Here is a 23,760-nt window from a genome sequence, read left to right on the forward strand (position 1 = left end):
AAAAAATACTCCATGTCTACCTCTTTAAATATCTCAGACCAATACAAGTTAAATTGATTACATCAAAACTGAACTAAGAAAGTACAGAAGAACCAAGTCAAAGGCAGATGCAAGTTTAAAAAGGAAAAGTTAATAGCATGTTTATCCACAATGTTTATCCACATGAGACTGTGAGGATGCAGGCAGCTTCATCCATCAGATGGAAGAAATCTTTACCTTCATCACTTCTCCCCAGTGCAAGGGTAGTATAGTAGATGACTATTGCTTTTATATCCTAAAGATCTCTATGCAGAGATCACAAGCACATGGTTTGCAAGCTAGTATTCCAAAATAAAAGTGGGTAACGAATCCCATTACTGTTCTTAGACACAAATCATATGTTGTTTCCATCCAAAGCAAAATGGAAAATGTATTAAGAGAGGCCTCTGGGTTTTCCCCTTTAGCCCCAACATCATCCATCTGTAGTGAGAAGGAAGAGAAAAAAGATCACAGGCAGAGCTGTGGGTAGTTTTCAGTTGCTGATATAGAAGAACAGTAGGAGGATGAATTTGTAAGTCAGACTGTTAGTTACCGCTGTCAGCGAACATAGCCCCCAATCCTTCAAACACCCTCAAGGTCAAGAACATACATCCAGCATGGTTTTCTGAATGACTGATCCTGCCCATTTACTGAGTGCTTGGTCAACCACTACAGCCCAGTCTCTTTCAACCTCTTGTTCACAAAAGAAAAGGTACATACAAGCCAGACTTCTTCCCAATTTCTCCTCCAGGTTATGAGGAGAACAGAATATTTTAGCTGTAGAAAGAAGCAGTTTTCTTTTCATTACACGTGCTTATCCAGAACCGTGGTCCCCAAGAACAGAGGAAGAACTGTATCTAGGAGAAGTCTCATACTGTACAGGTAGCAAGAGCCTCTTCAGAAGAGTCCTACAACATTTTTCTCTGGAAAAAGAGAAATAAGACCTAGGAAATAAGACAAAAAACACTACCTAAAAATAATGAGGCATTTCCAGCCACTGTCTACTTACAGTCGTATCTGTGGAACCTGTCTACCAAATTCAATTAGAGAACAGAGGTCTTCAGCTATGACCTTCCTTCAGCTTTTAATGAGGGAGAGAAAAACAGAGACCTGAAAAACAGCTTGACTAGTGCAGACAGCTCATTTTCCCCTCAACAACACCCCAGGTATACTTTTTCCCCCTACGGAATCAGGGAACCCAAACAGGAGAGAGCATTAGGAAGTCTCCATTTCCCAGAAAAGCATCAGCTAGAGCTTGAGGGAGCTGTGTCATAGGGTACAAAAGCACTGGAAATGGCTCTCTGAACTATTTATTTTATCCATTGTTCATGTGCTTTCTACTGTAGTGAGAGAAGATGAGCTGACACACACTGGCAGAAGCATAATTAAATTATGCATTTAAAAAAAAAGACATTCAGGAAGGAATTTATCATGACAACAAAAGTTACCAGCTCAGTGAAAACCGTATTAGAGTTAGAAATAACAAGAATGCATGCATATTTTCTTCAGTTGTCTCTGTCACTTACTCCGCTGCACTATAAAGCTTGCCACCTACCTGTATTACAGCAGGTGGCTGTACAGTAGAAGCCACAGCATTTGTTGTTTGAGATAATGGTTTCACAGGAGTAGCTGCTACTTTCTTTAGTAACTGGGTGCCAGAGTTCTTAAAAAAAAAAAAAAAAATTAAACGTGCAGAGAACAGTTGTCAGACAAGTCAATGACAAAACAGACACTGACGTTTGCCTGCTCTTGTCCAGTATAAACCAAGACATCCGCTCCTACAGTAACAATACAGGCATCATTCACATAGCCCATATAGTTTCAACACTGTTCAACAAAGCTACTTGTCTACCAGCTTAATGCTCAAGAACAGATTCAGAGACATTTAGACGCAATGCCGAATCAGAACAAAACAGTTAAAGGATAGGCATGTTGGCAAGACCTATGCAGATGTTACTTTTTTTATTCCCGCTCCTCCTCCTGCATGCTGACTACATTACAAGAGACGGAAGTGAAAAGCCAGCAGAGCTCAGGGAAGAAGGAACATCCTGGGGACATGCTTCACTCAGCTTCAGAGAAGTATCCCACCAGAGGATCACAAGGTTGCAGTTACCAGCAGGAACCATTTAGGTAGGTTTTTCGGTTTTGGGTTGTTTTTGTTTTTTTTCTTAAAACCCTTTACATAGAATCATAAAGGTTGGAAAAGGCCTTTAAGATCATCGAGTCCAACCGTCAACCCAACACCACCATGTCCCTAAGCACCACATCTACACGTCTTTTAAATACTTCCAGGGTCGGTGACTCAACCACTTCCCTGGGCAGCCTGTTCCAAGGCCTGACCACTCTTGCAGTAAAGAAATTTTTCCTCATGTCCAATCTAAACCTCCCTTGGTGCAACTTGAGGCCATTTCCTCCCGTCCTATCGCTTGTTACTTGGCAGAAGAGACCGACCCCCACCTCGCTACAACCTCCTTTCAGGTAGTTGTAGAGCGCAATGAGGTCTCCCCTCAGCCTCCTCTTCTCCAGACTAAACAGTCCCAGTTCCCTCAGCCGCTCCTCATAAGACTTGTTCTCCAGGCCCTTAACCAGCTTTGTTGCCCTTCTCAAAGGGCATCAGCATCATCATCACAGCAGAATTCCTTAATTTTAACTATACCATATGTAATGGCTAGCAGTTTTTTCAAACTGAGAAAGCAAAGCACATAGTGATTTTTATGTGCAAAACCAAACACCATCATGCTGTTCAGAAAGCATTCAAATGCTTATTTAACCCTCCATAACTTATTTGCAAACCCTGTTATAACCACATAAGATACAGCTACGTCAAAGAAAAGCTATGAGAGAAGTTACCTGTACAGCACATATTCTGATGGCAGGTGTGCTGGTCAGTACAGATGGCCTCACGCTTGTGTTATTTTGTGGCTGACTCTGTGCTCGTGCTATTGCTTGTTGAGATACTAGCATTAGTTGGCCATTACTGCTTCTGATAAGAACAGTTCCTGTTGGAGAAAAACATCCAGACTGTTAGAAATTAAGCAATATTATGGCTTTCCTATGCTCCTGTGGAAGAAATAGCTAGACCACACTGATAAGATAATGTAATATTTAGTTTCTTACTCCAAGGAACAGCTGCCGAGAAATGTAAGAGCTAAGCGTACGTCAACTTTACTCTGCATGACAGAAAACGATTCCTCAAGTCAAGAGAAAAACTTCACTAGACAGCCACATCGAAACACTACGTGTATATAAGATGCAAATTGCAAAGTAGTTCATCATTTGAGTCAAAAAGAAAAAGACAGACACACCACACACACACACTCTGGGATTACTTTAACAGTAACTTCTTTAAGCAGCTCTTCAACCTGCAAGATTCATCACCACTATCACACTTGGCTGCCTCTATACATTTTCACTTTCTGAACATTTAGGCACATACTTACAGGTGAAGATATGGTTTAGAGAAAACCTGCAATGGGAACTGAAGTCTGTTTCATACCAGTTCACCTGCCTATATCAAGACCATCCCCTTTGGTCAGAGGGCAGTGGCCTCCAACGAAAGCCAAGGCCACTCAGACATTTGAAGCTGTCCCTCTGTCAAGGGTCTGTCCAAAAGCATTAAAATGCATGGTTTTAATTAAAGCAGCTTATGGCCAAATAGGGAGATTCCAGTGGGAAAGAAAAAAAAAAGCAAAAGAAAGAAAGAAAAGAAAAAGACTCTTCTGCCTTGTTTCCTTGCTTTTTTGTTTTCCTCTCAAACCTACAGCAAAGTCAGCCCACCACGATTCAACTCCTACCACCTTTCTCCTACCCCATCAGCTATAACGACAAACAATTAAACAGTTAACAAACAATGAGTATTTTTACTAAAGCTTTCAAATGAAAATCACCCGAAGGAGAATCAGTCAGATGCCACATCATAGCCCCATCTTCCCTGCATTTGGAAACCATTCAGCTGCCAATGCCTCCTCCTCCTCCTTCTCCTCCCTGGTCCCCTAAGGGCTAGGCTCTGGACAATCCAGACGTTTCATCAGGGTCACAAATACAAAATGCCAGCTGGATCCCTGGTCTCAACGGCTTCAGATCCCTACCTTTGCTGGTGCCTCACCTCCTTTACCTTCAACAGCAGCTGATGCAGAGACCACCACTAAAACCACCATCCTCTAACACCTCACTTAACAAAGGCCTTTCGCAGAAAGGAAAGGGGGAAGGTACAGGAGAATGCCAGATATGTAAATAAGAGTATCTCAACATTTTTGGAGAGCTGCATTAAACTTTCTTGCAAGTTATCCAATATCTGAAGAATCCCAGAGCTTCTATGCACACTTACAATCTTTCCTAGTGTAAAACAAGCCTGCATCAATGGATAGTCTTTTTACTATCTGGTTAGTCTGGAAGCTGTCAAAATATCACTGTACAATACAGCCCAAAACACTGCTTCTGTCTGAGTTTAAATGAATACAACAGGAAAAGCCACAAGCTCTATGAGTTGGGTTTTGTTTGTTTTGGGTTTTGTTTTGTTTTGTTTTTTAAATAATTAAGCTATAACCACATGCTTAGAAACAGCTTTTCATCCTCCACATCTAAAAGCATAAGAGGATATTGCAAGACAACACGAAACTTGGTATAAAATTCTGTAACGTCAACATATTGCCATTTACATAGCACACACAAACTGACACTGCAAGAGTAGCATCTAGAGCGATTCCCTCCTTTCTCAAGCAGCCTTTACTAGATGGGGCAGATGCACAAGACAGTTGCATATCCAGAAAAATACTGTCACTCCATCTGACAACTCAGCTTTCTCCTCCTCCACTAAGTCTTGACTATAATTATATTTAGCTATAGATGGATCTTTTAATTTAATCAATGAATACCCGGAATCACAGCAAACACATCAGATTCTAATTCTCTTTTCATGCCATCTTATTTAGACAGTGATTCATGACATACAATTTATCATCAGTCAAAAAAGGGCATTTTTTTCCCTGTTCACATCACATGCTTATGCAGATTCTACAGGAAGAGAAAAAGCTGACGATACCACGCATTTTGATAGCAATAGCATTTCCCTCTGCTCTAGGTCTACACTCAGGATGGCAGAAGTGTTGCTACTGGAGGTTTTAGGCTTTTTTCCCTAAGCTTGCTTAAAAATGTCATTGCTAGCTTTACTCTTTGAGAAGGCACATATAAATTTATTATTTAATTCCTTTAGAGATTTGGAATGCATTAAGTGTTTTGTTTTCATGTATTTGGATATTTTGTCACTACTCATTACATTTGTTTTTTAAGCCAAACTGTCAGAAGCACAATTTCTACTTCCATGAATCATACTGCATACCAGGAAAGGCATCGTTACCAGTCAACTCGATTATAGGGTTGGGTTTTTTTTTTTGCACTACTTTCTGAAGTTTCAGTTAGCATTTGCCAGAGATGGAGCCCCTGCCTGAAGAGTATCCCATCCTCCAGCCACTTCAATGGGGAGAGTTTCCAGCAGACTCCACTTGACAGGAAATTAACTCAAGAGCAACACAGCTAGCAAGCTTATGCAAACACAATACAGTTCATATGCAAATTCATGAACATCTTAAAAAAGTAAACAAAAAACTATCACCACAAATATTAACAAGATCCAGTAGCCCCTTTACATTTGACCATGACTGCAACAACCCCCAACACCACTGTACTCTGAAACATAAATCAACTTTCCTCCTAGTAACAGGATTAGTCAATACAAAGACATCCATACTGCATCAGAACACTGTAAAATAACTTCAGGTTTATTCTTGGTGAAAGCATCCACAGAAGTTGTTACCCAAGGCCACGCCAGTGGTCATAGCCTTGATTGGAACATACGACTAAGGTGATGCCTGTTTACTTCCATAAGTTATGGTAAGAACCTGTTCCACTTGGAACAAACGTTAATTTCCCTATATTTGTTCCATTCGGCAGAATTTTTAACATGGTGGTGGCTTTTTCATGGCAGTAGCTTTTCATGACAGTTAGGAAACTTATAACTCCAAAACCAACAAAATCAGTATTATGGTAATCTACTAACTACTGCTTTTGTAGGCTTAATATTATAAATGCCCAACACTAGCACAAATAAGGTTGAAGGAAAATTTGAAGTAACTGTCATAGCTACAGATCCATACAGTGAAGAGCCACAAGACAACACTTCAAGCATGAAACACACAGTTCTGGGTAATTACAACCTAATGTTGTGAAGTGACAGTAAACTGACACATGGATTGTCTGAAACAATTTGAAAGCTATTGAGAAGGACATTTATTTTTCACTTCTGGTTGCCACAATTTACTTATACTTATTCACAACTTAAAAATACCCCCAATCTTTTGATACTCTCTTTCTGCCTTGAAACAAAAGCAACGACCCAACACTGAAGTCAATAGTGCCAGAAGAAAAGGTTCCACAGCACTCAAGACCAATGCCTGAAGTCTCATACACCACGTACCGCTGCACAAGTGTGAAATGAGGGAACAGCAGGTGATGGTAACCTTGAGGTTCTCAATAGAAAGGTCAAGTAAACAGACTCATGCAGCTACCAAGATGCTACTATCAGAAATGAAGAGAAGGTAAGTGCAAGAATCCTTCACTTGATAAGAAATATTATCTTTTTTTTTTTCCAAGAGCTGTTTTCACATTCACTAGAACGCAATTTTTGCCAAACTAAACGTGAAAACAGATCAGGTCTTGCAGTCATTGCTCCACAGGAAAATGGGGTGGGGGGAACCTCTGAACAGCTGAAACAGTGAAGTTTCAACTAACGCCGCTCAGCACAGCGTTTAAAAACAGAAAAGAAATCTGCAATCTCTGACCAAAATATCGGCACCAACTGTAGTTACTGAACAGCAATCAGACATCTTCATAACGCCAAAGGTGCCCTCTTTTGGGCGGCACTTCCAAGAAAGCACCATTTACAGGATACACAGTTTGACAGTTTTACTGAAGTTGTTTCAGAGAACAGGAAAGACTTTCTCACCACTTGTGCACTTTGACAGCAAGAGTAAGGCACAATCCCTTTTGGGTTACAAGGCTGTTCCTATTTTCAGATCACAAACATGAAACCTAAGTGACCAGTTACCAGCAGGGATTAGTTCTCACATGCTTCGCTGGAGGACGTGGGCGTCTCTCGCAGATTAACAAACAGCCCTTTTTACACTGAATTGAGACTTCTGTCTCTAGATATTGTGCCTGTCCTGCCAAAAACATCCTTCGGAAAGTTATTTATTTTTCTTGACTGCCAGAGAAGGCAGTTAAAATAAAGTCAGCTATTTCAGCCCTTTGTTCCCGGCACACCTTCCTTCGGCTGCAATCCTGCAGGAAGGCTGGAGGGGAAGGAACCGACAACCGAAACCCAGCTCGGCTTCCTCTAAAGCTATACAGAAGGAGCCACGCTATAGCTTCTCACCTTGAAGAGGTTTCATTGACATCTATACCCTTTCTCTCCAGTGACCTGCCTTCTCCTGGAACAGGGGCTCCAGGAGCCATGCCTCCAAAAAGAGTGCCCAGCGTCACTCCTGCAAAGCTCAGGCAGCCACCACCCAGAACAGCCTCCACGTAGGCACGCCAGCTGTGCGTGCCATGGAAAACCAGAGGCCTTCTATTAAATTTCCATTTGCTGCTCAAACCTGAAATACCTCCATTGTAAATTTTTGCTGTCCCAGCACCACCAACCAAGGAAATCCAGCTTTTTCTGAACTTGGTTATAATGCACTTCAAATTTTCTAAGCTGTAGCTGTGTGTAGCATCCAACCCAGGAATGAAGAAACACAGGTTAGCAGGAGGAGCAGCTTACAGATACCTCTTCATTGTAACTACAGACAGAGAACCAAAAACTCACCAGAGACATGAACAAGATGCTGTGGGATAATGACAGAAATCTGTTTATGCCACTGTACGTAAGGCCACCTACATGGGCTTCACTGTATTTCAAGGAAAAGCGTTAAGGAAACCGCACTGTTGTTAACGTAAAGCTGTGCTGCCAACCGAAGCTCAGGGTTTCATCCAGCGGCACTGAACACCATTGTATGCTAAAAGCATCCCACCCTAAGGGCAACTTCCACCAATAAATTTCTACCACATAAGACAAGCTCAAGGCCATTTCTTACGGGGAACATCCAGAAGGCATTTCCCGAGATGAACCAGCCAGCAGGTGTGCTCCGGTGGAGATACACCATGTGCTGTTACACGTGAAGCTGAAGTTGTCAAGTTAATCCACCACTTCGATTACACCATTTCCAACACAACTGCTCAACACAACAGCTCTTCGGAACTGCTGGCTGGGGAGCAACATGAGGAAACGCAAAGAAGTCTCTTGCTCCTAAAATAAAATACAAGCAAGAACCAACTGCATTAGACCCAACTCATTTAAGAGAATACAAGTTACAAAAGCCCCTTTCAAAGAAGGGTAAGTTTAGCTTATTTCAAAACAAGGGGTGCCTGCACAGGTATGTTTCCAGCTTTAGTAAAGTTCACTTTAACCGCTATTATAAATACAGGGCTAAATGAGACTTTCAGGTCCCAAATCAGTAAGTAAACAGTTTAACAACAAAAAAAAATCTTTTAAAACAGCAGCAATGTTTCAGTGCTCTCTGTTCCTAAACAAACCTCATTCTTTCACTGAACTACTCAAAACAAAGGGATAGCTTTTAAAGGCAGTTAAAAGGTAAGACATCCCCCTTTAAAGGGAATGTTTTAGTAGGAAACTAAATGGCAACTAGAAAGGAATATTGGTTTTAAGTTTCTTAGCCTGACTATTTAGGATGACTCTAAATTCAGAAAATAAAGGGCCAAGTACTACTAATCCATGCAACGGCTTTGAAAATAAGTTTTTCTCTCTAAAGGCATCCTTTAAAAAAATGCATTTTTTTCTTCTTTAACCTCATTTATTGAGCCCCACAGAACAGGTCACTTAAAAGTTACAAAAACACATTACAGAACTGAATAAGACAGACCCAGAACGGACGTTGTTAGAGACATCAACTGTTTAGACAGTGATCATATCAAGGTGTATTATGTTGTAAACTGGCTGTAAAAAACTGCTGAAGAGGCAGAAAATGTTAGTGAAATACTGTGAAAGACATGGTAAGTCTGATGCTGAACTGACTTAACTTTTACATGACTTACATAACACTTCTAATATGTTGCGGCTGTATGTTTTCAAATGAAGTATGGACTGTACTGCATGCAGGAGAACTACTTATTCCTCATGACCGTCACTTGGTACTTGTGTTTTCCTAGATGTCTACTGCAGATTTCTGTACTGAAGATGAAGAAACCAAGACGACAGCCCAATATGAAGGCAACATCTAGCTGTGCTTCTCACTGTCTTAGGAACAAAGCTACAGTGAAGATCTGGTGGCCACCTGAGGTTACCTCGCCACAGGCTCCCAAGGATGAGCTCTAAGTTCTATTCTTAAATCAAATACAATTGATTTCAGACAACTGACCTTCTGGGAAGCCACAAAGATTGCCTGTTTGGGGCTTTTCTTGGGAAAACATCTCTGCTCTTGGATTTCCCAGACAAGCAGGGTAGAGGACTCATCTACACCACATGGGTCAAGTTGAGTTGTTCAGCTTGTGTACCACATCCGCAAAGCATTTTACTCTGCTAGACAAATCATTCCAACCTTTGGAAGTCAATTTTAGTTGACGGAAGAGGAACTCAGCAATGATCAACCCATAATCAACACTGTTATGGCAGCAACCAGAATCACTCACTACATACCCAGGCCTTCAACCAATTCATTCTGTTCACATGTCGTTTCACTAACCAAATAATTACATATCTCAAAAATCACCCTCTGCACCCTTTCCCTCTGTTCTAGGGAAGTTTCTATACTAATGGGTCTTTCTAGCAATGGCTCAGGACCAGTAACTTGTGTGTATATATTGCAGTGTCACAATAAGATGCCCGATTTTGAGTTCCAATGAAAGACACCTTGTTTTGCCCACAGATATGGAATTCATTAATTTCCAGGTCAGGAGAAAAGTTCAAAGGGCATAATCCCAATATGCTTTCATGCTACAACGGAACACAGACAGGCTAAATAAAAAACAATACAATGTTATACCCACAAATTCTTTAAAGTAGTTGATTGCATCTTTGCCAGCTGCACAAACACCACACTGCAGAATTCTTGTAGACTCTGGCCTACAGCTTTTAAGGTTGCATCAGTCTCAGATGCCTGACCACATCTCACCTTTTCAAAGCCAGGGACTAGCCTTACTCACAGACACAACTGTCCAGTTGACAGCACTGTTTCATTAGCATTACTGTTTCCCAGATTTCCTGGGTTGCTGTGAGCAGCTTTTTAAACCACCACGCACCCACAACTCTGTCGCACTAACAGCTCGACGGGCATACGGCCCCAGTGAAGGCTGCTGCCTCCAGTAACTCCAACCTTTCTCTAGCAAGGTTCTGTGCTGACAGTGGGCGCCAGCTCCTGAGACGCGCAGAAAGGGATGAAGATATCTCTTCTAGGCAGGATGAAGCAGAGTCTGATAGCCCATTATTTCAAATACTCTGGAATAATGGACACCACGCATCTTTCTGAAGAGTCTAAACAACATCCCCTCTCCCTCCCTTCCTCCAGGAACTAGACACAAAGTGCTAAAAATGCAAAAATCTGAAGCCAAGTTTCACACACTGCTTAATCAGTAAGTCTTATCCAAGCTGTTGGAGGCTAGCTGCTCATCTATGCATTTTGGTGCCCAGATGGGTATCCCTATTTAACAGACTAGCACTTGGGCTGCCGTAATGCTGTTGCCTTTTCACAGAATACAGGCCCACGTTTTAGAGCTAAGAGTTCTCCTCGACTGCACGCACAGTTGAGCTTCCTTACTTGAGAATACATTCATATCCACGCAATTTTACAGTCATAGAACTCTTGTGCAAAAATATAACTGCCCCAGTTGCAAGGTAGTATACCTTTTATTTATAGCAAACAACAGATGTCCATACCAACCATCTAAAGAAAATCCAGACATCGCATTGATTCTTGGAGGGGCTGTAAATAACTGACAGGTCATAGATGTTTTCTGGGCATAGTTCCAAGATGGCACTAATTTTTCTATTTGAATTCAAAGTGTATTTATTACACTTGAATCCCAAGAGTTTTTGTTTTTACTGTAGGTAGGCATACGGGATTCCTGGCCAACGCTGTGTTCCACAAGCCAGAGTCTTATTTGATATCATGAGAACATCTAGCTCTTGTCCTTGGGCCACGTCTTTCAGCAACTGGGATCACTTCCCATCAGTATTTCCCCACCTTATCTTTGTGGTTTGCAAGTTTGCTACTTGAGGCTTGGTTGCTTTCCTATCCGAGTAATCAGACAGTTCCAGGATCGTCTACAGATAAGATGATCTGACTGAAGAGTTCTCCAGGACCCAAGCTGCTTCATGAAGGAGCTTCAAGTATTTTCAGAGGACTCAGCTGATGGCTGAGTGAAATAGTACCTCCAAGGAGCCAAAGTGACACTTGCTTACTTGCAAGACAACTCCTACTGTGCTGAAAAAGGCACTGAATCTATACACCACACTCTTTTCTAGTTTGCTGTGTACTCCTAGTGTTCACTGGAGTCAAATTCTTTAAATAGCAAGTTAGATGCCTGGCACATTGCAGCCATACATATACAGTGCACAGCTTTACAAGGACCAGAAGGTATGCCAACACCCTGCACTTACCATTTGTAGAACATTGTGAGCTATTAAGCTGTTACAGAGAAATCTGAAACTTACAGAGTGTTGAACTATAAATCTTAATTTTAAACCAAGAGATGCTAAAAACATAACTGGTATCTTGGTAGAGTTCTAATAAAGGACAAGATCAGCCCCCTTTAAATCTCTGTCTCCTTTATGTAACAGGATAATCAACTCCATTAATCCAGATTAATTTTGCAATGGGACATTGTTTCCTTGGTGTTCACACGGGGACTAGCAGAAGGTTGAATTCCACTTAATTTCCTCTAAAAGTACATATTCACCCCTCTGTTGGATGGATTTTCACTTATTCCAGAAGGGCAAGCAAGGGCTTAACACTGAATTTTAACACTGATTACCACCTTGCTCTAAGTGGGATGGAGCAAACAAAAATTCTTGTAGAAGACTGCAAAACCTTCGTGGAAGTATTAACTTCTGTTTACACAGATACTGTGGAAACTGTCACCAAAATGGTGTGTTATTTGTCAAGTGGCTAGTATGCAAGCCATATATAAAGCTGTTCTGAATATGCTTACCCCCTTCAACACGCACCATCGGCTGCCCCAAGCAGACTGCCTAGCAACACACCACCAAGCAGGCAGCTGGACCTGGCTTCGAGGGCTCCACTTGAACTAGATGGCAACTGCCACTTGGCAAGCTGCAAGTAAAAGTCTTCAGGTGTTGTGCCAACCAGGGCATGCTGGTTGTTAATCTAGCCTGGACATTCACGCAAGGAACTTTGATTTCTCAAGCAACTCCGAGGAGCAGTGAATGCTAACAAAGCCATCTCCTCTGCCTCCACCAAACTGGAAGCGTGCGCTAGAAGAGGTCTGCAAACACGAGCTATGAAAACCAACTGCCATCATGACATCTGACTGTTCTGAGTTCACCAAATCACCCCAGTAAGACAACTGAGCTTCACGAGTTCTCCAGCCTTAACAGACCCTAGATTTGCTCATTAGCAACAAGGATTTTCCATCTGCTGCCATTTTTACCCCGCTTCAGTTGTGATCAGAGACTATTTCCTCTGGTGGAACAGATCTGTTAGTGGACTTTGCTCTGAAGATGACACAAATGGCAGAACAGACCTTAATCCTGACAATCTGAATAGCAAGCCACTTAGAAACATCTCTTGTTATCTTTTCCACTTTGCAAATTATATACATTTTTCTTCTGAAATCATCATAGTTTTCAGAGAATTAGCTTCATGCAAAAAGAATTCCAAAAAAAGTATTTGCCTTTGGGTTTTTGTTTGAGTGGTTAGGGCAGTACTAATTATTCATCTTTGATAGTTATGAGAAGCTTTGCAACTTACAGCAAAACTCACATATACAACTGTAACATCCAATCCTACCCACTAAGCACAGCACAGATTTCTACCACATGGCATGACAAATACTTGGTTCTCTAAGATAACTGAAAAAAAATCTGGTATTGCAAACCACTCAAAATAACAACTCATGAGCTCACCTACTTTATCAACATCTTTGGGAAAAGAATACTGAAATATAATTAGTATTTCTTCCAGCTGTCAGTTGTGTATGGATGATACTATTTTTACTGCCACAAGCTGAAGGGTCCTTTAAATACTGCAAAAGCAACAGAAGTCAGGCTCACATTCTCTCTCTTCTAAGGATTAAAAAAAGTTTACTCTTCACCAATCTGTAGCTGTAGTTCTTTGCAATACACTCCAATTGATTGTAAAATCTGAACAGCATTTAACATTTATTTTACAGAGCATCATATTTCAGTGCTTCAGTATTCAGAATGCATCTGGGTTTTTTTGTGAAAACCATAAATCTAGACGTTAGCTTTATATCTTCTGCCAAGATTTAAATCTTAATTCCCACAGGGCTGTGCATTTAATGATATGAAGGCATTGTTTTGCCAGACACATTCAGTCCTGAAAGCAAAATCAAGTCCTACACAGCAGCTGAAATTTCTACTAGTTACAGTGGAAGACATTTACTCACTGTTTTTTAAGTTTGACTTAGTTCCTCTGAAGGAACCGACCCCTTGCTGACCCCTCCGAAGGAAAAAATAAAATTACTGGTGTTGCCTAATGCGAAGAGAGAAGTTTGCAAAGAATCCATCCTGATAAACCTGCTGAACAGAGGACACCATTGGGATATAAAAGATTGTAGCCATGTATTATTTAGCCCCTACTGGTCATCCTACAGCACAAGTATTATGCTCAGACTTCAAGAGATTATCAACATCCAGAAATTGTAGACTTTGAAGGCGTTTCTAGGTTTTTTGTCTTGTTGAAACAAGAAATCTTTAGATAGCCTCCTCCTACCCAAACATAATATAAACTAAAAAGTATTTTAAAATCAGTGCTTCCTCCTATTCCAAAGTGAAGGACTAGATGCAAATATGTAAATATTAAATTCCTCATGCAGTTTTACAACGGAGAAGTAACAACTAGAACGTGAAGAGGGAGGTTCAGAGTACTGCACTTGAGAGGTATTAAGCCAATTTCAGAAGCAGAAGAGGGCAGCATCCAGATGTTTACCAGCCCTTACCTCTTCAGATTACCTTAGTTTCTATATCCAATTAAGAGAAGCACGACAAGATCAGGCTCCGTACCACCTCACAGCAGTTTTGGGATACCCGCATCAGCTCTCTCCCTCCCACCCACAGGTGTCCGCACGCCGACTGCCTGCCTCTTGCCACGCAGCCCTGGCCACCTGCCATGAACAGTGGTTGTGCTTTCTGAACAGTTACCCACTATCAGCCTAGATAAGCTGTAGGCAGTGGAAAACCTGCCAGGGACAAGCCACAACATCCAAGCGAAGACAACTGAGCTGCAGACAGAAACCAAGAGCCTCTACCTGCTGCCATTCCCCTCCAAGTCAGGTGCAAAGGAAGCTTTATACAGCAGCCATGCCTTGCACCAGCTTACTAGTGCAAATTAAGGCAGACTCAGGGCAACTTCTTTTTGCTGACACCATGCTCGTTCAGGCCCACTGGTGTTAGGAATAAAGGAAAGCATAAAATAGGAATACATACCCCAGAGGCAGCTGATGCTACAGTGAAGCGTTCCGGCAGCTGCTGCCATAGCCCTGTAACCAGCAGCAGTGGCATCAGGCGAGCTTTTTGAAGAGCTTCCTGCTGTAAGCAGATCCTAAGGTAACTACAGAGGATCCCTAGCACCCGGTCACGTTCTGTATTTTTTCGTCCCTCCACAAGAGAAGCAGATACATCTGCTAATTATCCTTTCAACGCCTGCCTGTGACGAGCATTCCAGGGCCAGGGATAGAATGAAAGCCACAAGAACAGACACAGAAGTAACAAAAAACTAAGTTCAAGAAAACTAAAGAAGAAAGGAAACCAAGCAACAACATTCTCCTTGTTATTTTTATGCTCTTTTTCTACCCTCCATTTCTCCAAAGCGGTGTGGGGCCCAAAGACACTAAGGTGAACTATAGACATTCGTCATGGCCCATGGAAACCTGGTCACTCCTTCCCCTTCCCATGCCTTTTAACTATTTCCTCTTGTTAATAGCACAGCCCAACCATTTTTCTCCCCAACAGTTCAAGTTAAGTTCAAGTTAACCAAGAACACAACTTCTTGTCAAGCAGATGGTCCATGAGACAAGACATTTGCAGTTTTGTGAGCATCAGCACAGACCACACAACCAGCAGAGCTCAGGACTGATGCAGTACTGCACTCGCCATGCTGGTCTGCTCTCTGCCAGTCCCACAGACTGCTACGTGCAAAGCCTCCTGAAATGCTGCTAACATGTTCTTGTCAACAGAGAGGGCAATTGAGGAAGGGTCCCTTTGGTACATCATACAAGTTCCCTCCATTTAGGAAGACATAGCCCAACCATTCAGTCTCAGATTGATGGTATGTAAGGTCAAAATGCCAGAACCAAACCTTCAAGGCAGAATCTGTCCAGCTGAAGGTGTATAAAGGACACAGTCCCCAGCTGGAGCCCTACTGCGTGCTAAAACCCCCAGTGGTGTCCAGCCGTAAATCAGGGGTAGACTCACACCTGACTGCTGAGGGTGAAGTACCTTGAGTACCAGCACTGGTCTAACAGCTGGCTACTCAACTGAAAACCAGCACACTGTAGAGGAAAACATAGGAAGGTGATGAAAAATCCTTGTTACTCATGAGCAAGTCTGGGTCCTGCAAGACCTGGAGAACTTGCGAAGCTCAGTGATCTTCCCTGGGTAACTGGGTAAAAGTGGCACTTGGCAGAGCGATAATCCGTACTCAGAGAGGTGAGGATTCATACCTGGTCATCTGCCCTTCCCACCTCCTGGCTTTATTCTGGACAAGAGGGAGGGGGAGGTAGAGATGGAAGAGAAAGAACAGCCTAAGTCCATGACTTCCATGAACCTCTGCTCCTCTCCAAGCCATGGGGGCAAACGCCGCTCCCCTGGTACCCTTCCTTCCCCAGACTGCAGCTCTGTAGAAGCACAGGAGCAATGCCTGCTCCAGGCCACAAGCAGTTGACGAGTACTTCAGGATGACCAGTAAGGGCAGTGCTGTCCAGCCTTCCTCAGAACAAGCCAGTTTAAATATCTCCTTTGGAAACTCAGGGGGAGGATGCTTTCTCTAAGCATTTTTATTAGCAGGTGCCACAGGTTGAATGCTGTGATTTTAAAGCCAAGTGCGTTCTCCCTTCTGTATTTTATCCTGCATGGCTAGATTTTGCAATTTATTTGAAATACACTTTTCAAGCCTAAGAATTTGGTGGTTTATTCCACTTTCTTTTTTAAGGACGCTAACACTTGCAGATTTAATGCCATTCACCTTGCATTTAAATTTCTGAATGATTTTATTATTCATTAAAAATTGAATCCACATAGAAGATGGAGGTAGAATACTAACACTTACTCAAGCCAGAATGCATTTTTAAGTCATCCTTAGAACAATTATTTAGACAAGTTTCCCTGAAACATTGATACATTTGAAATCTGACAACTTCTATGCTCCTTCTGGAGCATTAAACTCCATACAGTTGCTTTTAATTTACAACGCTGCACAGTACCGGCACCTCTGAACCTCCAATACAAAGTTTGCTTGCTTTGTTTCTTGTCCCAGGAGCAAGGAAAACAAACTGATGCAACCAAAGGGTAACGGTATTTTTGTTATACCTGCCTCCTGCCACCATGCAAGTCAGATGACATTCAGCAGTATACCTTGATGTAATCAAACCCAAGCTACTAGGAAAAACAAAAGTTTTGCTAACTTGTAGTTCCCAAACTACAGGCAACTCACACGAGCATTCACCTTCATGGAAAGTTGTTTAACTGAATGTCAATACATTCCAGAAAGCCAAAATACTGGATAGAAAACCTGAAGATCTGGGGGGCCCTACTACAAAAAAATTAATATATTTCCATCACAGTTCATTTCAGAAGAAAGTTGGCAAGGATTTAGACTCATCGTTGACTACTGACTACATTATAGCATCATGTGAGTTCTGGGAAATCTACAGTGAAATGTACTGATTAAAGACAATAAGTTTTTTTTTTTTAATTACATTAGCATTATATATTTCCTTGAGAGGTGCATGTCTTTGATAAAGACATGGGGGAAAAAAAAAAGAGGAAAGAAAGAAAGAAAGAAAAAAGGAAAAAAAATGCAAATATGTACTAGCAGCACAGGAATTAATGTAAAACCAGTCATCCTTTTAGGCAACATCCTACCTGAAAGTAATTGCAACAGATGCTCCAACAAAGGAACTGTCCTGGCAGGAAATAATGATAGCAACAATAGCAATAAAGTGATTACATATCTCGGGGTCTCAGTATAGCGAGATCAAGATCAGAGGAATCAAAGACACTTTCTTTTTAAAAAGCACTTACATACAGCCTGACAGGGAAGAGCGACAAGTTTAGAATCCACAGCACCTTCTCCCTCTTGTGAGAAAGTGCAGGTAGGAGCCCTGGCTAACCCTCTGCTGCTATCCAAAGTATTAAGCCATCTTTATCAGCACTGTGCAATTCCTACATTAATATTTTCTTTGGCGCTATAGGAAGTACATTAAGTGTGGTGCCTCTCTAAAATCTTCGTTTCCCACATATGCTTTATAGAAAAAAGCATTTCAAAGGGCAACACGTAATGAAATGTCAACATTACACTCCTCATGCCGGGTAATATTTTGTTGCAGTAACGGTTCACATCGGCCTGGTTGTAACAGTGAAAACAACTCCTCCAGAACAGCTTGCTGGGAGGGGGAGCAGGAGCAGTACGGCTTGCGCTGTAAGTGGGAGTTACTTTGCAGTCGCTAACCCGCGTTCACACCTCCCCGTGTTACTCGTTCATCCAAGTTCCACGAAAGCCTCAATTAGTCCTTCTCAAGTCACAAATTAAGGTAACTTGGCCACTGAGTTTTTGGTTAGTGGTCCTGCTCCTCGTGCTATCCAGCGAAGTAGAAAGTTGCCTTAATCCAGAGACTTCCAGATCCATCCTCCAGACCTGCTACGAGCCTCTCAGAGGCTAAAGCATCCCAAGTGCTAGATGACTTAACCCACCCGCATTTCCAATGCCCTGCAAGACAGACAAACACCCCAATCCCCAGAAGTTTGGGGCAGAAAAGCAACTCGCCCCAAACTTTCGGCACACCCCTGAAACACCCCCTCCCGTCGCGGCAGCTGCCGCTCCCCCCTCCGTCCTGCCCCTTCTTCGCTACGGCTCGTCCCCCGCCGCAAGGGCAGGCCGACGGGCTCCCGGGGACGCCCGGCTGCCACCCCGCCCTCCCGACCCGCTCCCAGGCAGCAGGGAGCGCGACACGCCAGGTAAGTCGCGACACGGGACGCAGCGCGAAGCTGGGCGGCCGCCCACTCACCTGGGGGCAGCTGGAAGTTGGCCGGTAACTGGAGGGTGGCCGCGGGCGGCCCCTTGGGCGCCACCGGCCGCGGGCCCCCGGAGGCGGCCACCCGCGCCACCAGGGCCCCCACAGGGGGGGCGGCCGCCAGGCGCGGCGGTGGTTGCGGGGTGGCGGAGGGCGCCGGGCCGTCGGGCACCTTGGCGACGGGGCTGTCCCGGTGGGGCGCCGGGCCCGCGGCGGGGGCGCAGAGGAGCCCCGCGGGCGGCGGGGCGGCCGCCTGCTCCGGGTGCCTGCCGGGCATCAGCCTGACGGGGGCCGCCGCCGAGGTGCTCATGGAGGAGGAGGCGGTGAGGAGACGGGGGGCGGCCGCGTCGCGTAGAGCCCAGCGCCGTCCCGCAGCATCGCGGGCGGGGGACGCTCAGGCGCTGCCCCGGCCGCCGGCTCGCTCGCGGAAACACATGGTGGCCCCGCTCTGCCGGGCGCCGCGCACGTGGGCCCGGCCGGCCCGGCCTCCCCTGCCGGCGGGCGGGCGGAGGGCGGGCCCACGCCGCCGGCGCGCCCTACTGCGGCGGCGCCCGGCCCGGCCCGGCCCGGCCCGGCCCCGCTCGCCCCTCAGAGCCCGCCCGGCCGCGGCGCGCCCCCGCCCGCCGTGTTTATAGAGCCATGCGGACCCCCGCGCAGGCGCCGAGGCCCGGCCCCCCTCCCTCCCGGGTGGGGCCGCAAGCGGGGCGGGGCGGGGCGGGGCGGGGCGGGCACTGAGGAGAAAGTTGGCGGCCCCCTGAGAGCCCCCGCGGCAGCCGGGGTTCACGCTACCCCGGAACGGGGTCTCGGCCCAGGGAGACGCTGTGGGACCCCGCCGGGACTCGCTCAGGAGGCGACGCCACCCCGCGTCGCTGCGGGACCCGGCTCCTCTCCCAGTCGCCGCCGGGTAGCGCCGGCCGCCTGCCCGCCCGCCCGCTCTCAGAGCCCCGATTTCAGTCAGCTCCGGTAGGCACAGCGCGGGTGCCCGCAGCACAGCCGCGAAGCTGAAAGCGAGCGGGCCGGGTGCCGTTCCTCCGGCCCGCTCACCTGTGCCAGCCCTTCGACTGTACCTGGGGGCGGCAGGTGTCCTTGGGGCTTCCATTCAAAACAAAAGGGGCTCCAGCAAGGGTAAGAAGTTCCCCGTGTCACGATCAGCTCAGGACCGGAGCTGAACCTGCTGACAGGCCGAAAAGGCAAAAGGCGGCGTGTACCTGTCAGCATGAAGGGGACAAAGTTGTCCAGTTTGACCTTCACGCCCAGGGCTGGATTTGAAGAAAGGCTGAGGAGGGACGTGTAGCTCACTCCCCTTGCAAAGCAAGCGTAATCGTTACAGGATACATACAACATAGCTTTTAAAAACAATTTTCAGAGTATAACTGAAAGTTTCTGCTCGTTTGATAGGGATGTCAGCATGACCTGCAGTAATTCTGTTTTGAGGTTTTTGCATATCGTAGCTAAGTTTGGGCTAAACTTCAATAGGTTTTGAAGCATGCTTATATACGTGCTTCTCTCTACCCATAAAACTCAAGGGGCGTTGCTCATCTGCCCAAGTTGAGCACAGCATAAGTGATTACAAAAACCAAGGCCTGGTGTACAGTTCATTATAGTGGTACAAAAAGCACAAAATCCAGCGAAGTGTTAAGAGACAAATAATTTTCATTTTAATTACTCTTGCATTAAACATCCTTTGCAACTATGTTTTTCAGGTAGAAATGTAGACAAGAAATTCTAATACTTGAGGATGCACTGAAAATCATGTAAAATGTGTACTGAATGCAAAAAATTATACAACTCCTTTTCCATGCCCTGATAGATGCATTACTGCTTACAGGTTTGTCAGACTGGGAGCAAAGGAAACACTCCTCTTTCTGACCGTTTCCATTCACAACCTTGCTCAATTTCACAGTATTACTGCTTTAAAATGCAGTCAGCAGCAGCTGGAACAGCTACAGAACAGAAATCGGTTGAGATGAGAACTGAAAGCATATGGCCACAGTTTAATTTCCAGCATGGTCACAACACAGGTAACTGTACCCTCCCAAACTCCACCACAAGAGGTAACAGGTAACAACAGGCATGAAGATAAGTCACATGGACCAGCTGGGTAAGAGCTTTAATCTGTTATGTGCACGTCAAGTTCATTCTACCATGCTTTCACCACTATTGTTACACCGGTAGCTTTAACAGATTGCAGAAAGCACAGCTATCGCACCTGCATTTGCAACATACCAGGTAAGAAACACAGTGCCACAGAAGCGTATATTCAGGACACAAAAAAAACCCTATTTAGGATCCAAACACAGTATTTGCTCTCTCACACAGCATCCCCTCTCCCCCATCGCCGCAGCTCTCGCCTTGCCTCAGCCCTCACTGTACTTACCATGCCAGAACAAACAATCCAAAATCCCAAAGAGGCGGCAGCAGCAATGGTTACAGTTTCCAAGTATGAGAGCAGGCTAGGAAGACAGTGGAAGAGGAGGCAATGGGATAACACAGGAGGGAGGCAGTCTCTGTACCCCTTAGAGCTCTGCCAAGTCTGAGCAAACTAAATCACTTCTTACGCATATGAAGCTGTTACACGCACAAAGCAACAACCAGGATACAGTGGGTTACTTCCCACAAGCCAAAGGATGCTCAGAGACCAGGAGACAGGGAAACTTCAATTCCGGCAAAGACCAAGAGTGACGGACAGCAGAAGGAGGAGGATGCAAGGGAAGGCACATTGTCCACTGTTCTTGGACTTCAGGAAGAATGGAGTTGGCTTATTACTTAAAACCAAGTTTTTATCTTCTTGGGGCCATTCAACTTTTCAAGGAATCTCCGAGACCCCCATGCAAATGCTCAGGAGTGAAAGCGTATCTGGCAGAGACAAAACCAAACAGCTGAAGAAGACAGAAGTATATGCACTAAAGCTGCGAGGCACAGCAGAGTGTGAAAAAAGGAAGTAGAAAATACAGCATAGTGAGAGAAAAACATACTTAGGCTGCAAAAGGAGCAAAGGAAGTATGACAACACAGGAAAAGGTATAGCACAATGATAATAAAGAGAAAAAACCCCACTGAACAAAGCCCAGAAGATTTAGAAATATGCATATCTTAAAAAAAAAAAGAAAAAAAATACTGGGCTAAGCTGAAGTGCTGTAAGTGTCCTCTCCAAACAAAGCAGACGCACATATCATTCTATAAAACTGCACAGGAAATAAAAGGAGTCGTCCTTTTTTCACACTGGAAAAATGTGTTACAATAGAGGACTGGATATTACCAGTATGCAAGCTTCATTACCCAGAGTAAAAGAAATGCAAAAAGTCAGAATAACAAGGAACACAGAATCTGAAATTTTAAAGCTACTTTCATAACTGAACAGGTTACAGCACATGTAAGGAAAGTTACTTTTGTCACTACCTGGAGGGTTGTTTTTTTTTAATCTTTATTTTCTTGGGTGACTGCTACCACCAAAAAAACCCATGCATTGAAAAACTTTTAATAAAGTTATCATTCTTGTCTACAGCTTTTTTCCCAAGACCTTGTCCAGGACATACTGATAAACATGGTAACTGCTTTTCAAAGTCAGGTGAAGATATATCTAGCTGTTCATTCCATGAATTTCCAGATTTGGAGAATTGACGTGCTTTGCTACTTCAAATAACCCATGAATGGACTCCTCTGACATTCATGTAGAAATATCTTCTTTACCTTCTGGGCATAGGGAAGCATTACTGCAAACAACGGTTCAGATTTCCTTCCCGGGAGCTGTTAGTTTGCCCGTAGTTTGGTCTGCATAACCCCTTTCCAACAGCTGAGACTTACACAGTGCACACTGAATCGGTTTCTGCTGTACTAAGCTTTCTCCGGGGTTTCAAATAAGGCATTTAAAACACAAACCACCTACTAGGTCAAGGGAGGTGATTCCGGCCCTCTGCTCCGCTCTGGTGAGACCCCATCTGGAGTACTGTCTCCAGCTCTGGAGCCCTCAGCACAAGACAGACATGGACCTGTTGGAGCGGGTCCAGAGGAGGGCCACAAAAATGATCAGGGGGAAGAAACACCTCTCCTATGAGAACAGGCTGTGAGAGTTGGGGCTGTTCAGTCTGGAGAGGAGAAGGCTCCAGGGAGACCTGATTGCAGCCTTTCAGTACTTAAAGGGGGCTTGTAAGAAAGATGGGGGCAGACTTTTTAGCAGGGTCTGTTGCGACAGGACAAAGGGGAATGGTTTTAAAATAAAAGATGGTAAATTTAGACTAGATACAAGGAAGAAGTTTTTTACAATGGGAGTGGTGAAATGCTGGAACAGGTTGCCCAGAGAGGGGGTAGATGCCCCATCCCTGGAAACATTCAAGGTCAGCCTGGACGGGGCTCTGAGCAACCTGATCTAGTTGAAGATGTCCCTGCTTATTGCAGGGGGGTTGGACTGGATGACCTTTAAGGGTCCCTTCCAACTCAAACTATTCTATGATTCTATGATTCTACCCATCCTTCAAAATTCCTGTCCAGAAAGCTAGCCTTAACTCTTCCAAAGACAGACCTTTACAAAGTCCTCAGATCTCAAGTCAGTTTCACATCCAACACTTCGGTTTTAGTGTCCTACAACCCTATAAAATCCATCTAATATGCTTCAGGGTTTTTAATCTGTCAGTGATCTTTTTTACAAAAGTTTTATTTTCTCTCCGATTGATAAATCATCAATTAAATACAACCAGCAAATTAGCTGGAATGAGAAACTTGTAATATTTGCCTTAAGCTTTTCTTAAGTGACAGAGACTTGGCAGCACTATGGAATTAACTTAAGCATGTAACTGCAACATTAAGGGAAGAAATATGTGTGAAGATTTAATCTTATTAGTTTAAATAGTTAATTTTAATGGGAAAAATGAAAAGCTTACCATGAAACATGTTAAATGGTAACAAAGAACACTAGCTCTGCAGGAAAAAATGCTGAAAGAAATGAGATACTGGAGGTAAGAGCAATTAAAAAAAAAAATCAGGGAATGGAAAATTTCACATACCAAAAAAAAAGTGAGAATGAGCTAGTTGGAAATGCAGAAATAGAAGATATGACCAAAAAGATTAAGTAATGGGAATACAGTTGCAAATGTGAATTTATTTAGTAATGAAAACTATCAAGTGAAATCATGACTGGCTATTTAATATCGCAGTAACCATACCTCTGCATTGAGTTTGCGATTTGAGTAGATTTTTTCTAAATTTGTAG

At 44.0% G+C, this 23,760-nt stretch overlaps 1 protein-coding gene across 1 annotated transcript in view; it reads right to left on the bottom strand.

The window, feature by feature from the left end:
• Positions 1–18,865, bottom strand: part of TAF4B (TATA-box binding protein associated factor 4b) — a 75,415-nt gene extending 56,550 nt beyond the window's left edge. Inside the window, exons 1-3 of the mRNA XM_075141935.1 lie at positions 18,550–18,865; positions 2,869–3,017; positions 1,574–1,681 (exon numbers count right to left, since the gene is read on the bottom strand). Of these exons, the coding sequence (XP_074998036.1) occupies positions 1,574–1,681; positions 2,869–3,017; positions 18,550–18,865 (573 nt within the window). The remainder of the gene's footprint in view (positions 1–1,573; positions 1,682–2,868; positions 3,018–18,549) is intronic.
• Positions 18,866–23,760: the final 4,895 nt, after the last annotated feature.

This window comes from Calonectris borealis, chromosome 2 (assembly GCF_964195595.1).
Source record: "Calonectris borealis chromosome 2, bCalBor7.hap1.2, whole genome shotgun sequence".
Classification (NCBI taxonomy): domain Eukaryota; kingdom Metazoa; phylum Chordata; class Aves; order Procellariiformes; family Procellariidae; genus Calonectris; species Calonectris borealis.